This window comes from Chelmon rostratus, chromosome 9 (genome assembly GCF_017976325.1).
Source record: "Chelmon rostratus isolate fCheRos1 chromosome 9, fCheRos1.pri, whole genome shotgun sequence".
Classification (NCBI taxonomy): Eukaryota; Metazoa; Chordata; class Actinopteri; order Chaetodontiformes; family Chaetodontidae; genus Chelmon; species Chelmon rostratus.
In genome coordinates, this window is record NC_055666.1 from 13,051,464 (window position 1) to 13,069,937 (window position 18,474).

General features: G+C 45.0%; 1 protein-coding gene across 1 annotated transcript in view; it reads right to left on the reverse strand.

Annotated features, from left to right (window-relative positions):
- Positions 1 to 18,474, reverse strand: part of adamts2a (ADAM metallopeptidase with thrombospondin type 1 motif, 2a) — a 108,039-nt gene that overhangs the window by 12,907 nt on the left and 76,658 nt on the right. Inside the window, exons 4-9 of the mRNA XM_041944772.1 lie at positions 14,152 to 14,357; positions 5,199 to 5,282; positions 3,359 to 3,515; positions 2,300 to 2,405; positions 1,963 to 2,106; positions 1,325 to 1,457 (exon numbers count right to left, since the gene is read on the reverse strand). Of these exons, the coding sequence (XP_041800706.1) occupies positions 1,325 to 1,457; positions 1,963 to 2,106; positions 2,300 to 2,405; positions 3,359 to 3,515; positions 5,199 to 5,282; positions 14,152 to 14,357 (830 nt within the window). The remainder of the gene's footprint in view (positions 1 to 1,324; positions 1,458 to 1,962; positions 2,107 to 2,299; positions 2,406 to 3,358; positions 3,516 to 5,198; positions 5,283 to 14,151; positions 14,358 to 18,474) is intronic.

Here is an 18,474-nt window from a genome sequence, read left to right on the forward strand (position 1 = left end):
GCCATGACCCCGGGGGACCTTTGCAGGTCAGGGGGCGGGTCACAATCAACGGCTAGACTGTGGTAGGTAATCACCAATGACATCAGACTGGAGGATCCTAAAAGCTGAAGTGAAACATGGAAAAACAGCCTCTGTTCTGGCTCAGCCGTTTCTCCTTGGATGGGAAAGACAGCTTTCCAACGTTTTCCACCCGTTTATGGTCTTGAGTGAGCCAATATAATGAGGCCCTCCCCGCCAGCGCTGCCGTGATTTAACACAGATTTGCAGGCTCAGAGTCGAGGTATGGTACGGTTCAGCTAGTGAACTGCACCATAGCCACTGAACCAGTGGAGTCACAGTGCTTTTTTACATCCACTTTCTCTTGAAATGAGCATTTTAGAATCCTGCAGACTAACGTCCAAAATATGACGATGGGTAGGACAGAGAAACCATGTACAGTAAAAAAAAAAAAAAAAAGTAAGGAGCAACATTACAAACAATTACAACTTCAGAGGACAGATAGAAAAAGAAAATCTGAGGAAAAACAAATGACGGGCCACATGTCTTCCGGGAGGTGTGGTTACCTTACCTGTGTTCCTGACTGGCCCGCCTTTTGTAGCTGAGGGGAATGGGTTTGACAAGAGAATAGAGGGTAATCTAGCAATGTGCGCAAAGCCCCCTGAACAAGCCCTTTGTCAAACAAGCAACAGCCTCCCAACAGCGTGCCACAGTGGCTTCACAGTCATAGAGTGGGTGAGGGTGACAGTGGGAAAGTAAGATGACTGGCAAGACGCTGAAGCTGGGTGAAGCTCGTCTACTCTGTGATGCTTAGTGTTTACAAAAAATACTGTTGGTGACAGGTTCATGTAAAGGCACTGTGGTATCAAAGTGTTACTGTAAATGCTTTTCACCATAATTAAGATTAATAACAGAAAAACGAATAGCTATAAAAAATATTACCTGCTTTTAAGCAAGATGCCAATCCCACCAGTGGCCGGGAGAGGAAAGCAGAGGACATCAGGAGAATGTGAATAGTTGTGTATGTGTGACTCTTTCATTACAATGTAGATCAGAGATAGATGCTGCGTTCAGGTCACTTCAGAGTGCAGGAACTCCCACACAAATGTTCCACAGTGAAAGTCAGCAATTTCTGAATTAACTGAACAGACTGAATTCAAAGTGAGTTTACCCCGACTCTGAAAAACTGCATCATCTCAGAAGGTGCTAAACTTGACTGGTGGCAACTGCTGCAGAATTCGCTGCCACTATGTTAGTGCTGTTAGTTAGTGTTAGTAATCTCTAGCTATGTTAGTAAAGTGACTGTCAGACTATGGGGATCTCTTACCGCGGTGCACATCGTGTAGCCCACGCCAAAGTCAAAGCGACACTGTTCATTCATGGAGTAGTGCAAACCAGGAAGCTGAGGCAGCGACGGCCAATTGTGGTCAAAGGGGTCGTCACGGAGACAATCATAGGAACTGCAAAGGGGGCAAAAAACAAATGTGGCAAACTTTTCCTTCTTTAATCAGTTTTCTTCCATTTATTCATGTCATTGTGCAGATTTATGATTAGGGCTGCAGTAGGTTATTATCATGATTATCTACTTAATAATTTGGATGTAAAACATGAAAATGTTTTTGTTTTGTTGGACCAAAACTCCAAAACCTGAAACATATACAATGTACTATTATAGAGGGTTGAGAAAACCAGCAAGTATTCACACTTGAAAAGTTGTAACCCATGAGTTTTTGGCACTTTCGCTTCAAAAATGCATTTAAAGCTCTAATTTATTCAAGCAGATCACTTTTCCTTCAGAAGGGAGTCAGACTTGTAACAGCTAACAGCTAATCTCACAAAATATCAACGAGGCGCAAATTCAGCCTGAAATATTGATTGATGAATTGACCTTTAAAAACCCACTTGATCAAATCTTGGTATGAGTCTCTGTGTGAAAGAGTTTGTGTGTGTGTGTGTGTGTCTCACTGAAGGTAGCGTCCCAGCTCTTGCATGCTACATCTGGACCAGTGAAAGCGGTGGAAGGCAGCTTGCACCAGCGGCGCCATGATGCTGCCCATGTGCACCTCGTCTCCGCAGCGGTTCCCCTGACCATCGTGCTCCATCCCCAGCCTGCCGAGTGCGGGTGATGGGAAGAACAAAGGGAGGGAGGTAGAAGCAATTGTTTGATGAGATACTGGATGGGATGACCAACGTACGAACAGTCAGTCTCATAATTACAGTCTTATATATTATATATGCTTTGCTGTGTTTTTCTGTACCACAAGAGCGGCTTTGAAGACATCATTATGGCAAATGCACTTACACGTGTCCGGTCTCGTGTGCCACCACAAAGGCAGAGGAGAAACCATCCTCATGGTTCAAAGTGCAGCTCCTTACCGGATGGCACATGCCTGTCACTGGGGCGTAACCTAGGCAACCAGGAAGAGAGAGACAAGTCAGGATTTGCAGGCTTCAGAGGGCGTGAAAACCTCTGCAATGTTTGAAAGGCTAAAAGAAGTAGAAGACACAAGACAACTTGCTGGGACAGACAAAGGTCGAGTTTCATTTAAATTCATCATCAATTGTTGTACATTTCAGTGTGTACTTCCAATGCAAATATTACACAATGTAACTTTTAATGCCAACTCTCTTTTCAAAGTAAAAAATATATATATACACATCCGCGACAGCCCAATAAACATCTCTTAAAGTTCATATTGTCATATTGTATTTCTTCAACTGAATAATATTTGAACAGCATTTGAAGTTTCGATACACTGAAATACACATCTGGTTTACGTATGTGCATTCATGTCAGTCGAGGGATCCCTGAGATGAAACTGGCTGACTAATTTTTTTCCTTAAATCTGAGACTGTCTAATCAAAGACATGCATAATGTACACTCCACACATTGACACACACAGTAGCCTTTGACACACACACATACACAAACATTTGCATGTTCCTGTGTCTAATCCTAACCCTAAACCATTGCCTTCCACCCCTACATATGCCAATATCTCCAACTCCCTGCGTGCTTGTCTGTCCCGTACTGCCTTTAATTGTGGGACTGTGGCTGGCCCTGCTCTGCCTATTGATTTTCTGCTGCTGAAGGCTGAGCCCAAGGGCAGCTGAAGGGCTTCTGGATAGCTAGGCCACTGCCTTTAGAGGCCTCTCCCCTGGGCCTGCCTGTTAGCCTGCACTCAGCTGCACAGAAAACCACCAACCACCAAACCCACAGTGCACTATGCAGGCAAAGGAATGAAGACGGGGGTTTTCTGTGCCAACTTTTCAGTTTTAGGTCCTGAAGAGGGTGGGCGTGCAGTTTGGATGTATGCACTATATGTCAAACAGAAAGGGTTCAGAATATGTTGGCGTTACCCTGCATGCCCGTGGGGCCAAATTCCTGTCGTGTGAGGAAGATGGCGTGGTCGTGATACTCAGCGTCCCCTGTGTCCTGCTTCTGCTGCAGGAAGGCCCAGCGACATACATTCTCCAGACTCTGAGATGGGTTCCCCAGTTCAATCAGACTCATGGACTGGAATGACACACACACACACACACACACACACACACACACACACACATGCACGCACACACACAAACACAAGATTAAAGATTATACAAAACAGAGAACAAAACCTTCCTCTTGTTTCAGTCATGGTACAACAGCATGTTATTCAACCCTGTAGGGGGCAGTGTCACAATGTTATATACAGTCAGCACATCTTTCAAATTGCTGAGGTGTACAACACACTCATGCACGCACACACACTCCAAGGGATCCACAGTACTCACACAGTTATGCTTAAGGATTCTGTAATCTGGATGGTTTCAATAATGAACATAAAACCGTACACCGAGCTGCCTGTTAATGAGCTTTGCACTGATTAAAGCTAAAAAATGTCCAATTACAGAATATTTACTTTTGATTAAATGTATAATGCCGACAACCGCACAAACACCCAGATGCCAGCACTTCCTGCCATTCACCTTCGCCTCTCATTCTTTTCCTCATTAGGTTCTCCGCTCCCAGCTCCTCTTCCTCCCTTCACTCCACTGTGCACGTCTTTCTGTCTCTCTCTTCCACCGCCTCCTTTTTTTGCCTCGCTTTCTACGTTTCCTCGCTGCTTTCACACATGCACAATGCACAGCTGAATCAAACAGCGAAGAGTGTGTGTAGTGTGAGTGTGCTGCAGAGAAGACATATGGCCTGCCTCTGCACAAACACCCCTCAGACAGAGTATGGGTGTGTGTGTGTGTGCTTCATCATGCTCATCAGGTGCTTGTGTGTGTGTGTGTGTTTCAGTGTGTTTTTAGGCTCTTTAAAGATGTAGTTACAATGGTGTGTAGTGTGCACGTGTTGTGCTGGAGTGTGTGTGTGTGTGTGAGTGTGGGTGAGGGTGCGCCTGCATTCAGGGTCACATAGCCAATCTGCAGGCTGTCTGGGTGCAGCTTTGTTGCCACGGTAATTGGGGATGATGGACAGCCGGAGCTTTGGCCGAAGCTGCATTGGGGTTGGTCCAGAATGACCAATGTAGAAGTGTGTGCCTGTGTGTGTATGTGTGTGTGTGTGTGTGTGTTTCCAGGGCTCCACTGGGATTGTAGACATGCAGAGGGGAGAGGAAGAGATAAGGCTACAGCAGCATAAGTGTATCGCAGAGCACCTATCCAGCAATAAAATCATTTGTTGGGTAATCCCTGCCCTTGCTTGCTTTATCTCTCTTTTTCCCTCTCTTCCACTCTTTCTCTCTCGTCCCCTTCAGGCAGATAGAGTTACAGGCAAGAAGAAAAGGATGCTACCCCCATCGTCCGGTCTCTCTGTTTATGAATGAGGGAGGGCTATCATTGATTGTTTATCTTTGCCTGGACTTCCCATGATTCTGTGCTGCAGCCTACTGGGAGGAAGGCTGATTGCATAACGGGCAGAGTTTCTGTGTGCTTTGGTGCTGAACTGTGAAGGCGTGCGACTTGGAAACACCCCCCTGGGACGCTGCATGCTTTTAGTTCCTCTTTTGCTCAGTCCACTGGAATAACAGGCTCCAGGCATCAGTGCGTGCTGATGTGTGCGCGCGTTTATGTGTCTGTGCGTCTGTTTATGGGTGTGTGTGTGTGTGTGTGTGTGTGTGTGTGTGTGTGACTTGGCTGTTCTTACTGTAGGTACTAAAAGCGATTGTCTCGGTCGACTTTTCAGGAGAACTTGTGTCTTGTTGGGTCTTACCTTGCCGTAGCCAAGCATGATAATCCGCACCAGCACCACATTGATCTTGGCTCCTAAAGACTGGTCATGGTAGATCTCATTCACCTGCATTCACACAGAGAAACGCAAGAGGGAACACATGTTTCAGCAGGAGAAATGCAACAGAATCTTAATATGTTAATCTTCAGATAATACTTTATAGATCAGTTAGAAGACAGCAATAACAGCAACTTTGGCAGGCTGTGATGGTTGCGATCCATTAATTAATGCTTGCAGGCTAAGTCATATGCTGCCAGGTCTGCTATTTTAAGTGTCAGTATGTCCTGAATAAAGGATTTTCTTTATAAGAATCCATCGAGTCTGCCGTTATAAATGTTAATAAAAAGTTAAAGAAATAGTTTGACATTTTGGGAAATGCCATTATTTGCTTTCTGCCGAGAGCTAGATGAGGAGGTTGATACCGCTCTCATGTCTGTACGGCAAAAATTACAGTATAACCAGGAGACGGTTAGCTTCGATTGAGATCGAGACTGAAAGCTTTGGGAAACAAGAAAGGCAAGACAAAGGCAACAAGAGCTGGAGTCACGATGCTGAGCTACGCTAACCAGATAATGGCTGTAGCTTCATATGTCACATCAGATATGACAGTGGTTTCAAAAAATGGGGTTTTGATCTAGATGCTCTGCATTAAAGGCCCCATTAAATGCCCCCTCTTATAAATGGTTTGATTGATCAACCCTTCATATAAGACTTATCAACCATCAATAAATCCATTCATTACATTCAAAAGTGGTGAATGGAAGACCACCAGCATCACAGAGGCACGAGACCAGAAGAGAAGAGGAGGAGACCAAAAAAGAGTAAAAGGAGTTGATGAGAGTCTGAGGAACTCTGTTTCCCATGAGCACAGATGGAGAGGAGATGAAGGAAGAAAGACGCAAAGGAAAGAAAGTGCCTAATGCTGGGAAACAAGGTAATGTGTGACAAGGGAGATGCAGAGAGCATTATACTGGCGAAACACACACACACACGCGCGCGCACACACGCACACACACATACAAAGAGAAAGAGAAAGGGAGGAAGAGAGAAGGGTAAATTGGCGCAGGAGTTGAGGCCTGCTGTCCTCAGTGGCTGTGCACGGTGCCTAATGAGGCAAAGGGATGTAAAAACAGACAGCCGTAATGAGATGGCTGATGGACATGCTGTGGAGAAAGAGACACACACATACTGTATACACGCACACACACGCACACATGCACACACACACACACACAGACAGGTACAGAGATGAAGAACAAAATTGCAGACACACCCAGTGAGAGAATGGTAGAGTTGAGGAATGCTACGAATAGAGACAGAGAGGCAGAGGGAGGGAGAGGAGAAGCTGAGCAGAGAAGGGAGAAGGAGCACAGAGGCACAGTGTGAGAAGAGACAGAGCCTGAAACAGAGTAGAAACGATGCATTCGTAGAAAACACATGCAGCGCAGAGCCACAGTGAAGGAGCTTTACAGAAGAAAGGAGACATTTGGTGGAACCTGATGCTCTGTTCCATACGTGGTCTAAAGATGGAAATTCCAGGATCCCGTTAGGAAAAATCCAGTGGACTGATCCGTCAAGTCAGAATCCTACTTTGTTAACCACAGGCCGTCTGGAATAAATGCTTTGGATTACATCAATATATAAACACGGCTGGGACGTAAAGCCTTAACAGCTTTACATCATTTTCAGGAATCTCAGAATGAAGTCGTGTTTGATTTCCAGTGCTGGCCTTTGTGTTCTTACGAACATCTGTCTTTGCCCTCTGAAATGTAAAGTTTACAGTCTCCAGCGTTCTAAGATAAAGTGACACAAGCGGTTTCAGTGGAAGACATTATACGTGAGGCAAGTCCAGCTTGTGGGCATCCATTTGTTGGCTTTCCAAGCTGGAACACTAGAAATATGCTAATGGAAGCTGTAATTAGCCTGTAAAAGTAACTGGGACTCTTTGACCTTCATCTGTGAATGCAGCAGAGCATTATGTGAGGGAAAGGAAAGACTTGAAAATGTGGTCATAAGGCATTATGAGGCAACACAACCACACTTAAAGAGCACTCAAGCAATTTTGGTATTGTGCTCCCATAAAGCAGGGAGACCAACAAAATACTCTGCAGTATGGGTCAAAAACACTGGATCCTACACTTCCCATAATGCACTTTTTTTTACTGCATCCTTCATTAAACCCTCTCTTCCTACTCTACAGCCACATCTTTGAAACTGCAAGTCAAAGCTGACATTTGTCAAATCAGCAAAAAAGTCCTGCAGGACAATTTCATCCTGCCTAATAGCTGAACAATTCCTCCCGGACGACAACTGACACAAACTCCTGACAGACTTTTTTATACTCCTGAGGCGCTTTTTTGTGCATTATACAACTCTTCTCTGTTTAGTAGATATGAATAATATTCGACCTTTAGGTGAAAAAATAGTCTGTATAATCAGAGTGTGAAGTGGTGGACAGTAGTGGAAGAAATATTCAGATTGTGTACTTTGGTAAAAGTAGCAATAGTAGCATGTAATAAGTAAAATTTTATAAACTGATAATATGTTTTAAATGTAAAATCCTAATCTGCAAAGCAACAGCTAATTATAGCTGTCAGACAAATGCAGTCAAGTAAAGCATAAAGTAGTATAAAATGGAAAGTAACTGAAAATCGTACACATTCTCACTGCCAACTCATCACAAACGGACGCTTGGTCAGGACCCCTTGGCGTCACTTTTTAGGGCACTGGGCATCCCTTCAGCATCATTTTTCAACAGGCAGGGCTCCGTAGTCACGTTTTATAATATAAAACATCTGGTCAGCAATGTCCAGCTACATTTTCAAAATAAAGCTTGCTGAGAGCAATAATAAACACGTGGTTAACGTTAACGTGGAACGGTCGCACGTTGGTTGGGGACACAAACAGCAGTCTCCAGGGTGGAAGTCTGTGTTTATTGTTTTCTTCTGCCACTGTCGCCCCCTACTGGTACTACACCTTCACACACGAAGGTCAGCCAAAACACGACACTGACACACTACCCTCAACTGAATCAGCGGGTCCATTAAAAAGCTTTAAGGTAATACTGAGATACAACTTCTAATTATGCAGTACAGTATACAACAACAACTAACGATCTTCAAACTAATGTCTTTTTGTTTTAATTTAGTTTTTTAAGTAAAGAACGGGGGGCAGGGAACTGTTTTAGAGTGAGGGACACGAGAGAGAACTCGAGGACAAGTTTTCTTTCAGCGGCCTTCAGTTCCATCTCCGGGATGCTCCGTTTACACATTAAAAAAGATACAGAGTTGCTAAGCAACCACCAAACAAATACAGAGAGTGCGCCTCAGTTTAACCCTGTCTGAGACTCTGTATGTGTGTGTGTGTGTGTAGTTTTCATCTTGCCTGTCTGTCTGGCTACCTACTGGTATTTCTGTCTCTGTCTCTCATTTGGTAACAATTGTCTCACTCGCTCGTTATCTTGGCAGGCTGAAGAGTACATGAGGAAGTGACATAGCAACTCTGTTTGTGTGTGTGTGTGTGTGTGTGTGTGTGTGTGTGGCTGTGTTTGTTTGTCTGAGATAACATGGACACTTGGGTGGGTCAGTTCACACTTGGCCTGATCCAGCCCGTTTCCTTGACGACTGTTAGGCCAATTAGGGGCGGTTGACTTCCAGGTGACCCCGAGAACACAAGTTCCGCTCTAATGAGACACTCCCACGTGGACACAGGCACAGAGGCAGCGTATTGTCCTTTTGGTCCCAACTTCAGCTTCACATGTCTTCATGCACTTGCATGCTGCTGGACACTTCACACAGAGATGCAGGACACTCGAGGACGCAGTGATTCATAATCTCAAACACACACGCACATTCACTGAAATGTGCTTATCCATGCATGCACACATAAACACACACACACACATAGTTCCTTATTAAGCACTGCACAGGCATGTCTCTCATTAATGCTGCTGGCTATGCTCTGACGTTCTGAAGGGCGACGCCAGGTGTCATTACTTACTACCCAGGCTACAGGTAGCCTATATTTGTCTGTCTCTCTCTGCAGTAACTAATGCAGGCCAGGTCAGCGAGGCACAGAATCATTACTATCAGATAAATAATGCAGCCAGGGCCTGTCACTTAACTCTGCAAGAGGGAGGACGAAGAGAGAGAGAGAGAGAGAAGGTAAGAGAAAACTGGCAAAGGAGGTGTAAGGGGTGATATCAAAGGCACAGTAATCAGTAACTGTTTAAGTGCATAAACTGTATGTATAATTTAAACGTTTAAAACTAAAAAAAAAAATTTAAAACTAACCCTAAAATATGAATAATGAGGACTTTGCTTGTTCACGCGACATCATAATTAGAAATATAGGCTTGTTTTACTCATGTTTACAAACAAAACTCATGCTAATAAACCTTGAGCGGCGTCAGAGAACGTTAATAACTTGGTATGTTTACATCCTGTTAATCAGATTGTTTTTTTTTTTCAATTTCAGTGTCGTGTTAGAGATTAAAGTCTGAAGCATGAAAAGGAAGGCGGGCACAGGGATGTTAACTGCTGCAACAGCAAAACAAACAGGGATAAGAGCGAATATAATGGGTGGATATTTAGACCAAACCCAGGAAGAGGCAGAGCAGTTCTCTCAGAGGGTTGCACTTCATCATCCACGGGTTCACACCGTCAACACATTTAGTATTACAGTGATATCTTACTTTATATTTTTAAACATACAAGGTATGAATTTGTCTATTTCTGTCTGGATTTGTTCATTTCTTTGCCCTTACTAAGACTAAGGGATTACACATATCATGAAGGCTGAAAACACATTCAAGCTAACTATGTTAATGTGAATATGCATATGTTCATACACTGTGCTCACATGTTTTAATCAGCTCGTTGTGGAGAGTGAGCTCCATTTAATAAGGCAATTAAAATTTGTGTGGAAACAATTTGAAAATATGCATTAAAAACACTCTCAGCTGCCGATGAGACAGAACTGAGTCATCAAATAAAATCTGGCGTGAGTGCGACATAAATTAGATAAGACTTTGGACAGCTTTTCTACATCTCCTTGTCAACACACATGAGAATATTTAAAAACTGAGGCCCAGAATTTGAGCTCTCAGTCTGACAGTGCTCGGTACATGTCTGTGACACTTTCAGCTAACAAGGTGTCTATTATTACCTGGACTACCTCTCCTTTCCCTGCTCTTCCTACCGCTTCTTAATACGATGCTCCTCTGCCTGCTGGAGCTTTGGTAGAAACACTGACTGATATGCACCACTTCCAGAAGGCTCTTACAGAAATGATGCTGTCACATACTGAGGGCACAAATGTGCTGACAAAATACACCTCAGTTTATCAGTATGCATCATTAAAATTAAATGTGCACATTAACTCACATTTGCACACACACACACCTCTTACCAGCAGTGACTATTCATCTCCATGGAGAGTGTGATTAACACTTTGCAGCACCCCTCTAAAGGTCTCCATTAATAGGTGAGACAGACAGGTAGACAGACTATCACCTATCTATCACCATGATGTTCGCCACAGGAAGATTACGGCACAATGGCCTCCACTTGGCATTTGGCACACAACATATTTTATAGGGTTTACCACAACATCGCTGCTGCAACACTCTTGTTTTTAAGAGTCAGTGTCAGCACACTTTGTCGCCAATTAGCTCCTGAGCTACCTGCACGGCCCGCCATTCCTACTCTCTCGCCTCACTTTAACACAGCGACACCTCATTTTTATCAGAGTTCACTCATAACCTGCGCCTGGATTTCACAAAATGTATTGTTTTGCCTTTCTGGTTTGTTTCTTCTTGTTTGTTTCTGTCCAAATCACACCAAGCAAATGCCACACTGCTGATATCAAGCAGGTCGCCAATATTCCTCTGCTTTCCAAAGGAAGAGGCAGCTTATCAGAGCAGGTCCCTCAAACTGTTTGTCCACATGATGGTTTTCTGATGGTGGCCACAGTTAAAAGAAACCCACACTGACTGTTGTTAGGAAGTTAGACTCTTTGTTAAAGTAAACAGGAAGTCAGGCAAAAAGTCAAAAGTGTGGCCAGCTTGAGTGACAGCTTAGGTTAAGAGGTCATTCAGCAAAACTCACTTTTGTCTTTAACCAAAAAGGTGAAGAGACCTCCAGTTGTCTGACTTTGCCCTTAATCCCTCTGTTTCCTCAGATCTCTTTAATATCTCTTCAGTCATACAAATCATCTCAGAGGAAATCCTCATTTTATGATCTATTGTTGAGTGACAGGGGAAAGGAGGAGGAAGTAGACTCTTTTCCCATGCACCAGTTTGCAGAAAACATGAATGGGCTTTAACATTTACCCAACGTTTTCCATTATTGACATAGGCACTTTCGATTTTACAGTGTGCATCTTTATTCATGTCAATGTGCACAGATTTGCATACATTCTCACCCATTGATACATTATGAAATGTTTAGTCAATGATTAAGCCTTGTGGTTTGACCCAATCTTGCACACTGTAACTGAACAAGAATACAACAGGGGAAAGTGATGTAAACACATGGGAAAGGAGTGGGAAGCAGAATTATCACTACACACATTAAACTCAACATGCACATTAACACACACACACACACACACACACACACACACACACGCATGCACACACAAACACTTTGACACTTCGATTGAACTTTGCAGCCAGGATTTAGCAGTTTTCTGTGGGAGCGCTTTGATGTCCTGCAGGCAGGAGTACCGCCTCTATCCTCCAACACACACACACACACACACACACACACACACACACACAGACCAAAGACTAAATTGTCCACCTTGACCCACACTTCAGCAGTCGAACAAGCAGACAGATAGAAAGACAGATACAGGCAAGACGTAGAGGGGAAACATGCAAAAGTTCATTCATAAACACAAAGGACTCTGAGAAATGATGCATATTTTTGTACAACACTGTAACAGATGCTACAACAAAGGACAGAGAATCACTTCACACACGCATACGTACATAGAAGCCTTTATGCCAGATTCACTCGATTCAGCCTGGAAGCAGTAAATATACTGGGGTGGGAGAGGAGAACACCCACCATCACATAACAGCGTCAAAACAGCGCCCTTATTTCCTCCTAATGTCTCCTCTCTAGGAAGGGGCAATAAGGAGAAGAAAGGTGTTTGTATCTTTCTGTGTGGTTCAGAAGCCAGGCTATTACAACAACTCAAAAACCTGTCCAATAACACGTATGAAGGCCTTTAGAAGACACCGGTGGCAACATGCTCTCTCCTTATCCTAAATTTACCTTGTACGTCTTCTCATAAACCTGCATTATCACTCACATCATACTTTTTTTTTAACATTGTTGAGGATTTGTTGTCATAAACTACCCAAGTCAGGGAGGAGTAACAATGCAAAAGAGTAGAGCGACTGAGTGCTGCTGCGAGTCGGGGAGACCGAGAGAAAGACAGAGAGGCAAAGAAATAAAACAGAGAGAGAGAGACAAAGACAGAGAGGTAGAGAGAGAGAGAGAGAGAGAGAGAGAAGAGCACACCCATCCTGAAGTGAGCAAAGCAAACTTTCAAGAAGAAAGTCGCCCTGATGCCACGCGTGGGAGGCAGCCCTTATTTATTTATTTCTGTTTATCTGGCTGTCAGTAATTTATTCCGAATGCGCTGTTTAAAATACTCCCTCTCCCTCTGTCTCTCTATCGCTTCCCCACAGATTAGAGGGGGGCTGCGACAGGGCTGCGAATCCCCCTCTCCTATATTGTCTAACAAATATCTAAAAGGGGAGGCAGAGAGCACAGCGGCTCTTGTTCTTTCTCAAGCGCTGAGCTGAGACAAAGAGGTGTGGTAGGATTTGTTGCTGTACGCTTGCACCTGCTTAACAGTCGGAGATTGGTTCCTTGCGCAGTGGGTCTCAATACAAGCGTAAGCAAACAGCGGCACGCACACACACGCCGGCGCACACACACGCATGCGAGTGCGCGCGTGCCGATGCGTGTGAGCAGCACTCTCACCGCAGGTTTAATTTGCAAAGATTAAAGTCTGCAGTGTGTTCGGTGTCACACCATCACACAAGCGCATGTACACACACACACACACACACACACACACACACACATAAAGCAACTGGGAGTTTGAGTGCTTGGCTAAGTGTTGTTGTGGCCTGGAGCATACTGCCTGCTGTTTCTCCATCTCACTCTCTTGCACACACATGCGCGCGTGCACACACACACACACACTCACAATGAATGATGACATGACACAAAGCCTGATGAAATGATATGTAGGAGCCCCCTCAGAGTGCAGGGCTCACCTGACACACACACACACACACACACACTCAAACAAATGAAATCTCATCATATTCAGATAGAGAAGAAAGGATTACTCGCGGCTGATTGCTGGATGAGAACATGTAGGAAGGGAATTGAATCCTCATTCAGTTGGTGTGTGTGTGTCAATGTGTGTGTGTGTGTGTGTTTTACCTTCTTTGTTTGACCTCTCTGTGACTTACTTCCCATTCAACTCAAATGGAACAGTTTCCTTATTTAATGATTCTTCTGAAGTAAGACGGCAGAGGTCATTGTGGAGGTGATTGGTTTTCATGACGACGCATTTATACGTTGTGCGTCACAGCACACTGTCTGTGATGTGATAGCAGAGATCTAAAATGACCTTAAATGTCAGCAACATGACAGGAGCCTCATGGTGTGTACAGCCTTGATTCCAAAAAGTTGCTGCTTAAAACATGTGTCCATGTGTTCCTTTCATACTCAATCATGATACTATCACCTGTTAGCAATCAACCTGTTTACCTGTGGAATGATCCAAACAGGTGTTTTTGGAGCATTCCACAACGTTCTCAGTCTTTTGCTACTCCTGTCCCGATGTCTAGTCCAGTGTGTTGCAGTTTGGGTTGTATCTAACTGTGTGAGCCACCAACACTTACAATGTTCATGAGTGTGAGCAGGTACTTCTGGACATGCTCCTTCCCGTGAAACTGGACCACCGAGTCGTCGACGCCCAGCAGCACCTCGATGTTGTAGGCCCTGTCCAGGCTCTGTCTGCGCATCCGCCCCGCTCGCGTGTGGTTGATGCTCTGCTCCACGCCACGGTACAGAGACTCCAGGTCCATCAGACCACCGAGGTCAGCACCTGGAGACAGACAACACACATAAAAGCTTTGCCCCAATTGGCAGCGAGACAGGGGGCGATCGCCCATGAACTCACAGGTTTCATGGATGAAGCGAAGGGAAAAAAGACCCTCTTTCCCTTTTATTTGGAAAGTATAGCTGATTGAAATGCTGGTCTACAAATCTCATTAAATGACATCCAACTAATTCTATGTAATTCTCTACAAGGATAGGGCATTTTAATAATATAAGCATGTAATCTGTGATAAACTGCAACCGGCCAGAAGCTTGGACGAGCACCAGGTCAGCCAGCATCATTCAGTGGATTAAACCTGAATTATCTGTTGCCACAAACTGAGATAAACTCAAACTAAAGCAGGACTCTGAATCACACAGCCTCTGTAGATCTGCACCACAGTGGATGAATAATGAAATTATTGGGAATGAACAACTCACAAACTTTAACATTTATCTATCTAAAGCGCCATCAAGCATGTTCTGACATTTACCAAATGTTCAGGTCAGGTTGTTGTGACTGTGTTCTGTTTCTAACTGAGCAGACACGTCTCGTTAATCTGCCTGCAAGTGTTCTGCTCAGCTCGTGTGCGTCTCCACCTGTCGGCCTCTCTCTGCGGCGTTACGGTGCCGTGACCGCTTTTGGCGCGCGCCACACGTTCGCGTTCCCGCACGTGTACCGTTTTGAGCGCCCGCATGTTGACGTGTGCGTATTTGTCTCCCGTTTGCTTTCCATGTGTGTCCCTTCTAACTGGTGGTAGCGGCGCGGCTATCCTGCACAGATCCTCTCCTAATCAACCAAATATTTCTACTCCCATCTGAATAAAAGCAGCAGATGGTGCTTGCTAAACACATGGATTAAGACAGCTCCCTCACACAGGGGCTGCCCACCCTGCTCTTTTCTTGGCTTGCTACATACTGGGAAAAAAATTGCAGATTACACAAGAAACTCAATTTTGAGGTTATTCGGAAAGTGTGCAACCTACAGCGGCCCGGATTTGTTCGGATCGCTAATCACTGCTCTGGTTTTGCCTACACAGGTATGTCAGACAGTGTGTTGTTGTGCTGCAGTCCTGGCTCCTAAATTACTGTATTAAGTTTAAATGTCTAGTGATCCTGTTTCTCTTTTTCTTGGCAAACAGTTGCAGTCAGTGAGGATACAGAAGATAAATTGTCCTGTCTCCAGAACCAAGGCCATCCTTCCCTCACTGGCTGTCCTCCCTCAGCACCCCCCCCCCCACCTCTCTCATCCTTCTGGTATGTAGACACAGTGTTACCTTGCCTGTACGGAAGCTGTGGAGGGCCAAGTCATGCAGTCTCGAACATGTGGTCTCGATGGATTCAACAAAGCGCCATCCTGGCTCCAGCCAAGGCCTCCCACGGCCGAGGATGATACACGGCACAGCTCACAGAGCGACGTGTGTGCGTGCAGGCACTGTGTGTGAGCGCTTTGTGGACAAACATTTCCAATTGGGCTATAAATCACGGCTCCAGCAGGAGCTTTAATTTAGTTGAAGCTTGGGTGCGGGGCCGACTAACTGTAATAGATATGCTGCTTTTTGACTGCGGAGCTTTATTTAGAGGTGCTGGGTGGCGAGCTGATTCAACACGTGGCATGAGGGACGGCCGGCGCTCCGGTGTTTTGACACGTACGATTAGACGAAGTGTTTGAGCGGAGGGAAAAGAACAAGATGCAAGATGAAGATACTGGGAAGACAAGGGGAGAGAGAGAGAGAGAGAGAGATCTGCCACCTTGTCTCCCAACCAGCAAGGGGCATCCCGCTTTCCCACTCCCTCTTATGCAACGTTTCCAAGGCAACGGGCTCATGGGTAAAACAACGACCGCGTGGCTAATATTGGCTCCTGAGTCGCTAGCAGAATGAATCTGGAAGTCTGAATATGATCCCATATCTGCCCACATTCCAGTGAGTGACAGGAAGCCCACACAGGCAGAGAGAGGACGAGGGGAGGGGGCAAAGATGGAGACTAATACAGAGACAGTCAAGACAATAGAGGAGAATTTAAAGATATTTGCAGCACATACTTTTGTTCTGTTCCTTATAGCTCGTTTCTCAAACACACACACCCAACATTTCTCCTTGTTAGGAGAAGGAAGCTGAATTTAAAGTCCTTCGCAACAGCCCTTCCTGGTTACAGCTGCCTTTAACGAGCCTGATGTCATAACCACACCATCTGCTTTTAAAGACGGGTCCAGATATTTTTACCTTTTGCTTATGCAATGTTGAGACAAAACACGGAAAAAAATTCTATTGTGTTCTCACTTTTAACTCAGCACCTTCGCAAAATTGCAGTGCCTTGAAAACTGCGAACGAGACAATGCGGGGACATTGCACAATGCGGGGCCACAGCTGTATGGTACGTGGAAGGGACAAGATGCGAGACGCGGCTGAACCAAAAGGTCGGTACGAGGGCTTGACCAGGTGGCGAGCCCGAACTATTTAAACCTCTCCGTTTCATTGCACCTCTGTCCTTGCTTACACTCTGCTAGAGAACTATTTTTCTCTCGCTTCAGCTGTTTTGGAGCAAGTTTTTTTTTTTTCAGAGAACACTGTGGAGGAATAAGGTGCAAGAGAGATTGAGGGAGGTGGTGAGGGAGGTGAGAGGTAGAGCTGAGGGGTGTGATGGATGAGAGCGAGAGATGAGAAGAGACCAGAAGGACCTTGGGTGTTGTGAGTTCCGCTCCGAGCTATCGCAGTGATGGAGAATATCGCTCTCTTGTAGCTGCGCCCGAGTCCGCCTATGTGGCTGCGGGCGAAGCGTCAGGCCACGCTGCCACGTGCATTAGCCTACGAAACTGTTATCACTCCTAACCTACAGATAGGGGATTGATCGTAACAACGTTCATTTTTCCATTTCTCTTCACACACACACACACACACGCACACACACCTTCATGTTCCCTCCTACCTGAAACTTTTCTTTCCTTTTCTTGCCCATTCTCAGTCCTAATTTACATTTTCACACTCCCGTCTGTATCCCTATATATCCACACCCCCGCCCACCTCCATCACACACACACACACACACACACACGCACACGCACACACACACACACTACCCTCTCTCTCTCAGTTTTCTCATTCAGGTGGGGTATAGAGCGCGGCCTTATTAGGAGACAAAGGTTCTTTGTCTTTCAACCTTTGCAAAATGTCAAGAATGTCTGGTTGCCCGCTGAATACGAGGTGGGGGGAGCGGGGGGGTCAAGAGAGTAAGGAGAGACTATAAGCCACAACAAGAGAGAGAGAGAGAGAATGGGGATGATAATTCAGGTCAAGCCACATCTTACTACTGAGCACGGCTCTTTGGTTTAAGGTGACTGTTTGGCAGTCAGGTGTGGCACATCGCTCTGCTCTGCATTCAGGAGATCCACTCTATCATGGCTGGCTTTGACCTTACAACGGTCACTCTGGCCACCTCAAGGTGGGGATTTGGATGAGTTTGCATGTTACAGTACGTTTCATGGTCCAGTCCAGTATTTAAACAGACACACACATAATCACATCCTGACAATTAATTCATCAGGGTTGGTTGGCTGGCAAAACTTGGCAACACCCAAGTGGCCTCTAATATTGAATAAAAGAGTAACAGACGGACAATAAACAAAGGAACAGGCTCAACTGAAGTCATCCGGGCAGGTAGAAGATGATGATTGAGGATGGTCAGACCAGGTGTGTGAAAGTGATGAAGTATGCTGGTTTGAGCTTCTCCCTCTAGCTCTCTGTTGTCAGTCTTTGTACAACAGTTTCTATGAATGACAGGAGAGTCTGAAGGCGCTATCATGGCCGACATTTCACCCTGTTTGGAACAGTTACCAAAACTTTTGGCTGCCTTGCTGTACAAACTAGTTCCCTACGAGCACACCCCAACCTTCAGCCAGAAGTATAGTCTCACATAATAAAATCTTGCACGACGAAAGTAAACACAATTAAGTGTAAGATGGTTGTTTAGGCAATTATTGTGAAAACGTTGCCTATTGTGAAATAGCATTATAAGTATTGCATATCAATAATGTGAAAATTGCGTACTCACGTGATGTTGAGGGTGTTTGCCTACACACAGTCCTCCCTCAGGAGTGATTAAAAATGATTAGTTGTGTATTTTTG